General features: G+C 60.2%; 3 protein-coding genes across 3 annotated transcripts; 2 read left to right on the top strand and 1 right to left on the bottom strand.

The window, feature by feature from the left end:
- Positions 1-1,675, top strand: C8Q71DRAFT_793225 (uncharacterized protein). The gene is made up of 7 exons (XM_047925457.1): positions 1-311; positions 431-602; positions 667-684; positions 752-984; positions 1,036-1,161; positions 1,212-1,368; positions 1,416-1,675. Exons 1-7 carry the CDS (start codon positions 81-83, stop codon positions 1,502-1,504), a joined length of 1,026 nt encoding a protein of 341 aa, XP_047772236.1. The 5' UTR covers positions 1-80; the 3' UTR covers positions 1,505-1,675.
- Positions 1,676-2,278: 603 nt separating this feature from the next.
- Positions 2,279-5,554, bottom strand: C8Q71DRAFT_912258 (uncharacterized protein). Its single transcript, XM_047929188.1, has 7 exons — positions 5,170-5,554; positions 4,909-5,116; positions 4,833-4,850; positions 3,914-4,779; positions 3,745-3,867; positions 2,946-3,689; positions 2,279-2,891 (listed from the first exon to the last, which is right to left on the bottom strand). Exons 1-7 carry the CDS (start codon positions 5,404-5,406, stop codon positions 2,520-2,522), a joined length of 2,568 nt encoding a protein of 855 aa, XP_047772235.1. The 5' UTR covers positions 5,407-5,554; the 3' UTR covers positions 2,279-2,519.
- A 552-nt stretch (positions 5,555-6,106) lies between these two features.
- C8Q71DRAFT_852005 (uncharacterized protein) lies at positions 6,107-10,576 on the top strand (the record flags this gene model as incomplete). Its single annotated transcript, XM_047926781.1, has 7 exons — positions 6,107-6,407; positions 6,475-7,054; positions 7,123-7,541; positions 7,599-8,348; positions 8,407-8,595; positions 8,654-9,970; positions 10,023-10,576. Coding segments are annotated over exons 1-7 (3,903 nt in total), but the record flags the coding sequence as incomplete, so codon positions are not given.

Here is a 10,576-nt window from a genome sequence, read left to right as displayed (position 1 = left end):
CTCGCATTCCTCGTTGCAGCCCTTGTACCTGCACTCGACCTCAACATCTGCCACGTCGGACGAGCCGCCCACCGCCCAGCATGGTTGGCCCATGGACTTATGAAGACACGGGGAAGTACTATCGCGAGGCCGTCAAGCGTCGGCCCAGTTTTAGCGGTAGACGGGATATGTTACAGTTCACCGACCGGCTGCCGTCCACGGACGACTGGACATTACCGGTGCTCTTACAGTTGAACCGCACGTTGCGCGTGCTGTATAATGGGCCGTTCAACTGGGACGCTTTCAAGAAGATCGTCATGCAACATATCCTCGTACGTCTACATGATCTTTTGACCAGAACGTGTGATCTGACTTGTTCAGACGGACGATGTTCTTGATGCGCTCAAAGCGCTGCCCGAGGACGAGCAGATTCCGCACCTCGTGCAGCTAGTCCTTGACTGCTTGCTGGGACGCACCAAAGGAGGGCGCATGGCCGCGGGATCTCAGCATGCGGCGTTACTTTGTCAAATGGCGCAGGTGTGAGCCGTTCTACTTTGAGGCGGACACGCACACCGACGAGGACATGGAGCGGGCGGCGGACCTTTTCCTCGACATTTGGATGGGTCAGTCCCCGGGTTGTATACTAGTGTGCCCGCTAACCGTTCGGTGTACATTGTTGTTGCACAGCAAACGATCGACTGCACGGTACGTGCATGCTTGCGGTTTTGTTTTGCCGCTTTGTGTTGACATATCGGCGCACCCCTGCCTGAAGCGGCAACCCCAGTACAATTCGGCGAGGAGAAGGACTTCCCCGGCTTCACCGTGTACCGAGTGAGGGATGAGGCTGTCACTGACGCGGAGCGGCTTGCAGCAGCGCAATCGAAGGAGCTGTACCTGAACCTGCAAGCGCGAGGTTGGGCGCCTGAAAGGATGGATGAACCGCTCCAAGTTGGAGCGTCGGTTGCGCGGCCTGCAAAACTGCCTCCGCCCGCGGGCGACATTGTGGTGAGTTTCTCTTGATCTGCTCCTTACAACGCTCATGTGCTGGACGGCCAGATTTGCGGTCCCGGCATGTGCGCGCAATGCATCAAAAAGCGTTACCTTGAGTGCCGTGTCCCGCAAGATGGCGGAAAGCCTAGGTGCGTGGCATGCCGCGTACACAAGCTTGGATGCGAGCATAAGGTGCGCATCCTGTCCTCGCACGGTTACGGGGTACTCATAGAATCATACAGGGCAAAACTATGGATGCGCTCAAGAAACAGTCGCTAGAAGATGACTCGGACTCTCGTGAGGCGACACCGGACCCTAGTCAGCGTTCCCAAAGGTCAGGCTCGGAAAGCGTGGTCTCTGAGTCTAACAAGTCCGCGGCGTTGACGAACGCGTCTGCTGGTAAGTTGTCCTCCCCGCAGCTGCTGTCAAACTCAAGCTCTTTGTAGATTCCGTGCCCGGTCCTTCCGGTGGTCGCAAGCGCAAATCCCAAGGGTCGCGAGACAAGCAGAAGAAGGCGAAGCGTGCTCGGAAGTAGACAACTGTAGTACAGAGTATTGTCTTGAACATGTAGCATAGAGTATCCGTCTATCTTGGGCAGTGGCTGATGCGTTTGGTATACCACAATCGAAGGGACTTCTCCGCACCGCGCATAACGCAATGCAGTGTCGCGTCAGCGTACCACGGCGGCCATATGTGTATGTTGCACCATGTACCGAGGACGTCCTAGGGGATCCTGCGCACCCGCGCGAGATCCCCTGACAGTCATATGTATGTGTCGCACCACACACGCAAGACGTCACAGGGGATCCTGCGCACCTGCGCGAGATCCCCTCAGACACATATTGTATGTCTTACCACGCACGCAAGGTGTCACAGGGGATCCTGCGCACCCGCGCGAGATCCCCTGACAGTCATATGTGTATGTTGCACCACGCACTGAGGACGTCTCAGGGGATCCTGCGCACCCGCGCGAGATCCCCTGACAGCCATATGTATGTGTCGCACCATGTACTGAGGACGTTCCAGGGGATCCTGCGCACCCGCGCGAGATCCCCTGACAGCCATATGTATGTGTCGCACCATGTACTGAGGACGTTCCAGGGGATCCTGCGCACCCGCGCGAGATCCCCTGACAGCCATATTGTATGTCGCACCACGCACTGAGGACGTCTCAGGGGATCCTGCGCACCCGCGCGAGATCCCCTCAGACCCGTATGTATGCGCCGCACCATGTACTGAGGACGTTCCAGGGGATCCTGCGCACCCGCGCGAGATCCCCTGACATCCATATACACGGGGCACGCCAGCTGACATGGTACACGTTATGACATTGCAACAGTATGATACAGTACGACCTGGGTACACGGCAGCGACGACGAGCGAGCGAGAACAATACGAGTATGACAAGATATGCGCTGACGACACGCGACACGGTGCGATAGCGTTAGAGACCAGAAGACATGGGACGCAGCCCAGCAAGACACGGCGTTTGTGTATGTACATACTATCAAGACCAACCTTGTCCGTACAATCACACATCGCGAGCTGTCCTAGTCCTTGTGGACCGCCTTTTTGGCACCCGTGGTCTTGCGCGACGCTGAAGCTGTCGAGCCGCCGCCGCGTTGCTTCGGGGTCGGGGTGTCGGGCGCGAATGCGGCCATGTCGTCCTTTGACGATGACGCTGCGGCGTTCCTAGAACTCGACACTGTGGGATTTGAGGACGACCGCGCAGCGCCGCTCGAGGAAGAGGGAGCAGCCGCGTTCGAGGTCCTCGACGCGAGCATTTCGGTCTTCAGGTTGTTAATGGGCGTAGGCCTCGGCCCGTCGTATTTGGGGTACCACCCCGGCCGGCGCACCAGGTCCTCGGGCGGTTGGTGAGCTGGGACCTGCGGCTTGCTGGACGCAGCTTGCATCTTCGCAATCTTGTGTGAGAGCATCGTTAGTGGAATGATAATGAGTGCAAGGCGGATACATACGTGGTAGCCCACCGCGCTCTCCACCTCGTCCTCGATGCGGTCCCGGATCTGCTCCATCAGCTCCTTCCACCGCGTACCGAGCCAGCCCATCGTCACTACCGCGTTCCGATCGCCGTGCCACGGGGAACCGTGGTCGTCTGGCTCGCTGTCGTTCTGGACCGCCTCGGGCAGCTGCCCAAGGTCGCCCGCCCTACTCTTCCCTTTGCCGTCGACGACCTGCGGCTCATCGATATCCATCGCGTCTTCGGGAGCGTCGGGGCTGCTCGCCGCACCGGCAACTAAGGCGCGTAGGGGCTGGTCATCCTCGGAGTCAGAGTCGATGGTTATCGTCTCCCTTGCCTCGGCGCGCGTGCTCTTGTTGTCGGCCGTCTTCTGGGACGGCCCAGGCTTTGATGCGCGCGCCGATATCTTCGCCGATGACGGCTTGGCCTCCGGCGTGGCGTCGACTTTCTTGCGCTTGTTCGGCGTGGCCGTCGCCGATTTCGCCGACGTCCTGGAGACGGGTGCGGCGACCTTCGTCTTGGGCTTCGCAGCCGTCTTCGCCTTGCCGCTTTGTGGAGTGCGACTTACGATGTCGTCCTCGCCCGGGCTGTCCGACATTTCTTCGCTCGAAGAGACCGCCATCCGCTTGCGCGGGTTGATCTTTGAGGTCGTGGGGGCAGTGGTCGAGCGCGCGGGGGGAAGGTCAGCGTATCGACCGTGTTTCTGGTCGTTCACGTAGACGGCCTCTGCTTCGTAGTAGGTCTTCATAGTCTTTAATCAGTGTCCTAAACGGTTTTGCAGAGAGGTTTGTACTTACCTTAATGTCGCATGGAGATCTATGCCCGGTGATGCAGGCGACGCACCTGCGTCCGAGGCCGCGGATGACGCATTCGGTGGCGCCTCTCTTCTTGCACTGCGCACATCGCCACTTGCCCATGAACTGTAAGAGAGTTAGCGAAGTACGTGTTGTCGTAACAGAAACTCACCTTCGCGTGCACGTTGTCGTTCTTCTCAGTTGCGGGCATGAGAAGGGTCCACTGCCCTTCCCACTTGGGCGCAGAGTTGTCCACCTCCGGGTCCTCACGCTTGGGCACGGCCGACGCCTTGCCCTTGCCTGCTGCCCGTGCCTTCCGCGCCGAATTGCTGCTGATGCGTTTTCCCCCTCGGGCCTTCCCCTTGCCCTTGGGTCCGGTCGGCGATTCGTCGTCCTCGCTGTCGACGAGCTCGTCTGCCTCCTCCACCTCGACCTCGCTCTCATCTGCCTCCTCCACCTCGACCTCGCTCTCATCTGCCGCCTCGACCTCGACCTTGCCGTCAACAGGCGACGCGCTCGTATGGGGCAGGGCGGGTCGGTCTTCACGCTCCCGCGCCTCGTTGGCCTCGCGTGCGCGTTGCGCATACGGGTGGTGTTGCAGGCGGGCTGCATGGATGTCAGTCGTGGCGGGGCTTGCACGTCGTGCGAGGTATTCACCGGTCGCCTCGTCGTCGTCGTTGCGGTCATCGCGGTCCTCACCGTCCTCGCCCGGTTCAGTCTCCCCCGGCGCGTCCTCGACCAGCGCGTCACCGCCCGTCGCATCCTCAAGCTGCGCGTCGTCGCCCAGCACGTCCTCGACCTGCGCGTCGTCGCCCAGCGCGTCCTTTGCCCCATCCGCATCCTCGCCCGGCGCGTCCTCGACCTGCGCGTCACCGCCCGTCGCATCCTCAAGCTGCGCGTCGTCGCCCAGCACATCCTCGACCTGCGCGTCCACTGCCTCCCCCTCATCCGGAGCGGCGCTGTTGCGCGCAGGGCTGTCGGGGCGGTCGGACTCCGGTGAGACGCTGCGATCACTGTCGGGCTCAAGGACGTTGGAAACTGCACACACACGCATGTTAGCCCATAGATGAGTGCTACTATGCGCTACTCACTCCTCAACCGATCACCGGCTGTGAATCAACGTGTGATGAGCTAGTTGCGCGAAATGCGTCAATTGGGACGACTTACCTATCCATGGCATAAAGATGTTGAGGTGGGGCATGGTGAAGTCGTCGGTGATGGTTGAAGGGACAGCTTCGATTTTCATGTCGATGAGGACGCGCTGGAGAGTGCGCACCTCGCCTTCGCGGGTAGACCTCACATACTGCATGGCCGCCTCGACATAAGGCAGCCGGGTGATGGATACATTCTCGAGGACTGTGAACCAGTCATCGGTCTGTGGAATCATGTCAGTCAGGGCGGCGCTCGATGGGCCTGTGATTCACGCACGATGATGTGGTCCTGGATGACGACCTCGACGGCCTGGAGAGTCCACCGCTCGTCGACGAACGCCTTGATCAGCTTATTCAGCGCTTTCATCTCCTCGGGTTGCCATTCCAGTGCGTCCGGCGGATCCTCGCAGAAGAATGGGGTGACGGGTCGCTTGCCAGCCGCTGCGAGTCCGGAGTCCTTGTGGAACTTCTTCAAGGTCGCGCTAAGGTTTTGGAAAGTCAGGGTGCCGACCATGTTGTAGGAGGGGTTGCCAGATGAAAGAAGGAAGGGGGAGCGACAGAGTCAAGTGCCGCGCGCTGTCCTAAGTCCGAGACGCTCGGTGGTCGCGGCTCCCACGTAGCGGCGACGCGATCGGCCAATCGCCGATTGATCGAGAAGCGCTCTATCTTGATCTGCTGACCTCGGTGCGGTCCGAACATAATTGAATCTTACCGATTGGCAGGCGCAACTTCGGCACGAGGATCTGCAGGGATCGTCGATCAGCTACTGTGCAAGTGCGAGCGCGATGATGAGGTGCGAACGCGATGATGAGGTGCGAATGCAATGATGAAGTGTGAGCGCGATGATGAAGTGCGAGCAACATGGGAGTCGCTTCGCGTTTTGGTAATGAGAATGAAGCGGCGAGTTTGCGCGGTGCGCCATGTCGGCCTCGTGTTGCATCAGCCGAGCCTTGCGGTGGAGGCAGCGTTTGATGTCGGTAAATCAGTGCGTCGTGCGCTGCGCTGTCGATCTTCATGTAGTAGTACTCCTACCCCCTGTGCGCGCATATGTTGAGGTGTGAATGTCAGGACGGCCCAAAAAGGGATCTCGCGCGATCGCGCGACATCCCCCAGATCGATGTTTATTGAGTGCGCCCCGTACTCTCTGGGGTTTTTGCACGTGTGCGCGGTGCGGTCTATGTTGCGTCCGACTGGAACATTTGCGAGTTTTCTGATGTGTCCCTGCTTTCCAGAAAACCGCGCGTTCGGCATCATCACGCGCGCGGCCTCGCGGTCCCCTTTCCGAGCTCATGGTGGCCATGCTGCGTGATGCTCGTGGGTCCCTGGAAGGTGCGCTGTGCTCTCTCTGATCTTTTCCCCTCATCCGCGTCTGCGCACTTCACAGGGTTTGCTTGACAGTACTACCGCGCACTGCTCACAATGGCTTCGTCAAGTAGTCAAGCTGTGGCCGGGCCGTCGTCGACGGAACAGGAGATCGACCGAGCCCTGGAAGACCTGGGTGAGGATGCGTCGGAGGTGCGCTTCGCTTGCGCTGTGTGGTGCCGTTTCTACGCTGACATGGGCATGATGTACGTACTACCAGATTCTCGAGATGCAGACGGCCGCGCAGGAGATATACCTGGAGTACTCGCGCCAGATGTCGCAGGCCATGTATGGGTATGCGCTGTTACCGACGCTGGACATGTTCCAGACGGAGTGTAACTTGGTAAGTGTCCATAAAACGTTCAGCACGCGGTCCCTGGACACTCAAAACGTCGACGCATTGGTTGCGAACTTCAACACGAGTACGTACCAAAATCTACTGCATCCCCATCGGGTTGAGGTTGCGATTGCCGAGGAGGCGTTCGACTTCCCCGCGAACCAAGACTGGCACCATCCCGAACAACTGCCGTGGGTGAAGCTCAAGCCACGGGAGCTCGGCGCGGGGGAGCACAGCGACGCGCCGCGAACACACGCCGCGTACACGCTCATCGGGCAGCATCGGATCGAGGCGAGCAAGCAGATGCTCCAGTCGTACGTGGAGACCATGGCGAAAACCGATGCGGAGCTCGCCGCGATAGGAGAGAACAGTCCGAGGTCGAAGGGGTTGCGCACGAAGCGCGAAAAGCTGTACGACCGCCTTCGCAAGCACGGATGCTGGCTATGCGTCGTATATAAGTATGGTGAGTGCGCTGTCTGTGACGGCGGGGGCGTGTACGTGGTTGGACGCACGTTAACCTGCTTTGTTCAGGGTCGCTGGGCGACAGGAAAGCGGCGGAGTGGCATGCACAGAACAAGTCGTATCCGAGCAAGGGGGAGACGCCGGAGGAGCAAATGCGCCAGAACATGCGCGAATTGTACAAATGGCGATCCACCGGGTCGGCCAAGGACTTGCTTCAGGCGCACATCCGGCTAAGTACCATCGTCCACAACATCCGGCCACCAGGCACGTCCGGCAGCATGCTGCAGACGGCCCTCACGCACATGTACCGCAACCCCGCCATCCGGCATTTCCTGTGCTCACTCACGCCCATCCTCGACGCCTCGCTCCCTCTGTACAACGATGGGTCCGATCCCACGAAAACGCGGGGGTTCGGGCGTCATTACTACGACCGGTGCGCGCTGTTCGCCGTCAGCTCTTGGCGACGCGTGTTTGCGAAAGGAGGTGGGGTAAGTGCTCGGGCTGTCTGAGTGCGTTATGGGTGCTGATACCTGGTACACACCCAGATCACGCTCTTCGCGATGATGCGGATGCAGTGGGTTATGGGTGTCATCGGCTCCAAGGAGTCTTTCCACGGCATCAAAGAAGTCGAGGAGATCTGCGACGAATACGACAAGGCACGCGTGTCCAGGGATAGGTACCTGCGAATGAAGCAAGCCCCGCTCAACGCGTCCGAGAATGCTGCAGCCGACCGGAAGACGGAACTCGCGATGTACGCCGTCGCGCACGATTTGGACGAGGTGGATGGTGCGATTTCGTCGACGGTCGCCCGGTCGGCCGACCGTCTTCAGCGCGAGTACACGCGCGGCGCGCAGTTGCCCAACTACGAGCTATGGACCGACGAGATGCTAGACACCGTCGACCAGTTCGCGACCGACCACCTCGTGGATGCCGCCTCCCTCGGGGTGCGTTGCAAGCAGGGTTTCTCCATGATGAACCAATACAGCTCTGCGCTCATCAACCAGCTGCGGTTGAAGGCGGGGGGTGCGCTAGGTCAGGAGGACGATGATGAGGATCTGCTGGCGACGGAAGGAGACCCGCAGACGCCTCGGAGCAAGAAACGCGCTTGGGCTAAGAAACGCGTCAAGGCGCACAAGAAGCATATGGAACATGTCATTGGCCGTCTCGCATACGCGTACTACAACTGGACGGTGTTGGATGATGCTGAGTTCACGCCGGAGCTGCCGCTGTTGACGTGCCATGCCATCTCGCTGGTCGGCGCCCAGGTCGGGATGTACTCGCGAGGGTGGGAACGGGTGAGTGTGGTACCGTCATGGTGGTGTGCGTGTGGTGGCTCAAAGTCCCTATCTTCAGGTTGCGCACATGTTCGAACCGACGGCGTACTCACCGCATATCAATTCCAACGCGTCGGCGGCCACCAACACCAAGGACAAGGTTGAGGCAGACAAGACGCTCCATGCGCTGATGGCGACGGTCAATACGCCGTACCTCAAGACTGGCTCGGTCCGGGACTTCACGCAGTCCGACAGCGTTCATTGGGCAGTACGTGGTTTGCGCTCCCTACCTCTTTGTCTCTGTATGTTGATGGTTCGGTGTGCAGCTTGCGCGCGAATTCTTCGGCGATAGACACACCTTCGTCGCGTTGCTCCAGGACTGCTCTGGTAGCCCGCCGGCATCCGTCTCGATGTTCCGTGCCCTGACGCGGGACTCGCTCAGGATGACCTACATGCCGCTCACGCAGGACGTCCCCACTGTGGTATCCAAGGCGGCCAAGTTCACCGTGAAAGGCAACGGCAAGGGGAAGGGGAAGGCGAAGTCAGAGGAGAAGGCGCGCGCGGACTCCAGCGCCCTCGCGCAGGACCATGACAACGCTGTGAAGCAATTCGCGGTGTCGCCAGCAGGGACCGTCTTCCCCAAGCTGGACATCAGGCAGCACGTCAAGATGTTTTCGTCAAACCTCAGATGCGTCACCGACGCCATCGCGATGAAGACACCTGACCTCCTCCAGGACACCGGTATCAGTCTTGACACCCCCGCCATGCGTGCGCTCATGCACACGACAGCCAGCACGGCGGAGAAGAAGAGCGCCGCCCCCGCTGCGGCTGCCGGTAAGAAAGGGAACGCGTCTGCGGGCCCCGTCGCGGGATTCACCGCTGACATCGCTGAGGCGGACACCGTGGAGGGCGTGGGCAGCGTGACCGCTGCGGCTGTGCCCAAGGCTGCGACTCGCGTCTTGGTTCCAATGGTTGTCTACTTGCTGAACGAGGTCGCCATTGCGCAACTCCTGTACAACGACCCAGGGTCAAAGTGGTGGTCGAAGCCTATCGGCGAGTTCCGCGAGAAGTATCGTCTGCTCATGGACTCCTTTATCGACAGGAATGGGTCTCCGGATGCGAAACACGCCCACTTCCAGTGGTGGGACCTCGACAAGCCGAAGCCGGAGTGGGATGCGCACCCTGTCCCGCAGTGGTACGTGGACGGCGAACCGAATCCGCAGCTCCTTCTGTGGAAGAAAGGGCTGGACCAGATGGGTCTCGTCCTTACCAAGCAGAAGAACGGTCCTGGCACCCCATGGCAGAAGGGAAGCGGCGCGGCCGGTGGCAGCGGCGGCGACAAGCCTGGCGATACGGCCGACAACGCCATGGACGTTGACGAACTAGCGGACCCATCATCGTCGGCGCCAAAGGGAAAGGCGACTGGGAAGGCGAGACGAACGACGGCGGCCAGTCCTCCGAGTGCGCAGGCCGCGGAAGCCGAACAGGCATTGACGAAGCTGATGCAGTCGTTCCTGAAGCATCGCTTTCTTTTGCCGCCCGAAATGCAGGCCAAGAAGGGCAGGGGCAAGGGCAAGAGCACTGCGGCCGGCGTCGCCACCGTCGATCATGCTGCGAAGGTCGCGCTGACGCAGCTGTGGAACGTACGTTCACGCGCTCCGTTACTAGTATCCGCATGCTCATCGACCATCCCAGGTGTGCAAGTTCTTGATCGCTCGCAACCACCATCGCTCCGTTCAGCTCGAGAAACAGACCCCCGGTCAGTTCAATGACGTCTCGACGTTCGAGGGCCACAGTTACAAGTGGCAGAACATTGCCGACGCGCCCGACCTCACGTTCAGCAGTACTCTCGACGAGGACACTGAATATCCTTGGTGGGCCGAGCTCACCAACGACCTGTCGGGGGTGCCCGCTGGTGATCTTGTGGGTGATCTGCTGCATGTTCTGGAGAGCAAAGGCCGCGAGTTCGCGCCGCACACGAAGCTCCGACACCCCGACTTTGCCGCGACTGCGTACGAAGCGGATGAGGAGTCGGCAAGTCATCGGCAAGTGCAGCGTATGGAACGGTTGAATGACCTCGTCGGCGACTCAGTCGACGACTGGATCCAGCAGCTGCAGAAGCACACGGTTGAGGCCAACATAGAGCGGATAGTCAAGCACGCCCGCGAAATGGACGTATACGAGCCACTCCAGAGCCACCACGACCGTGCCATGGAAATCCTCGAACTGCTTGAAGACAGCGACGACCC

The sequence above is a fragment of the Rhodofomes roseus genome (assembly GCF_022264815.1).
Source record: "Rhodofomes roseus strain CIRM-BRFM 1785 chromosome Unknown C8Q71scaffold_68, whole genome shotgun sequence".
NCBI classification, from domain to species: domain Eukaryota; kingdom Fungi; phylum Basidiomycota; class Agaricomycetes; order Polyporales; family Fomitopsidaceae; genus Rhodofomes; species Rhodofomes roseus.
The sequence above is the reverse complement of the archived record's forward strand: the minus strand, read 5'-3'. Positions and strand labels throughout refer to the sequence as shown.

What these genes read in the sequence shown, in the direction of transcription:
- C8Q71DRAFT_793225 (XM_047925457.1), top strand. Translation starts at nt 81, where the DNA reads ATGGTTGGCCCATGGACTTATGAAGACACGGGGAAGTACTATCGCGAG. An exon ending in TCGTCATGCAACATATCCTC is followed by an intron (nt 312 to 430) that starts GTACGTCTACAT and finishes TCGTGCAGCTAG; the next exon opens with TCCTTGACTGCTTGCTGGGA. An exon ending in AGCTTGGATGCGAGCATAAG is followed by an intron (nt 1,162 to 1,211) that starts GTGCGCATCCTG and finishes AGAATCATACAG; the next exon opens with GGCAAAACTATGGATGCGCT.
- C8Q71DRAFT_912258 (XM_047929188.1), bottom strand. Translation starts at nt 5,406, where the DNA reads ATGGTCGGCACCCTGACTTTCCAAAACCTTAGCGCGACCTTGAAGAAG. An exon ending in TCATCCAGGACCACATCATC is followed by an intron (nt 5,117 to 5,169) that starts GTGCGTGAATCA and finishes ATGATTCCACAG; the next exon opens with ACCGATGACTGGTTCACAGT. An exon ending in AGAGCGCGGTGGGCTACCAC is followed by an intron (nt 2,892 to 2,945) that starts GTATGTATCCGC and finishes CTCTCACACAAG; the next exon opens with ATTGCGAAGATGCAAGCTGC.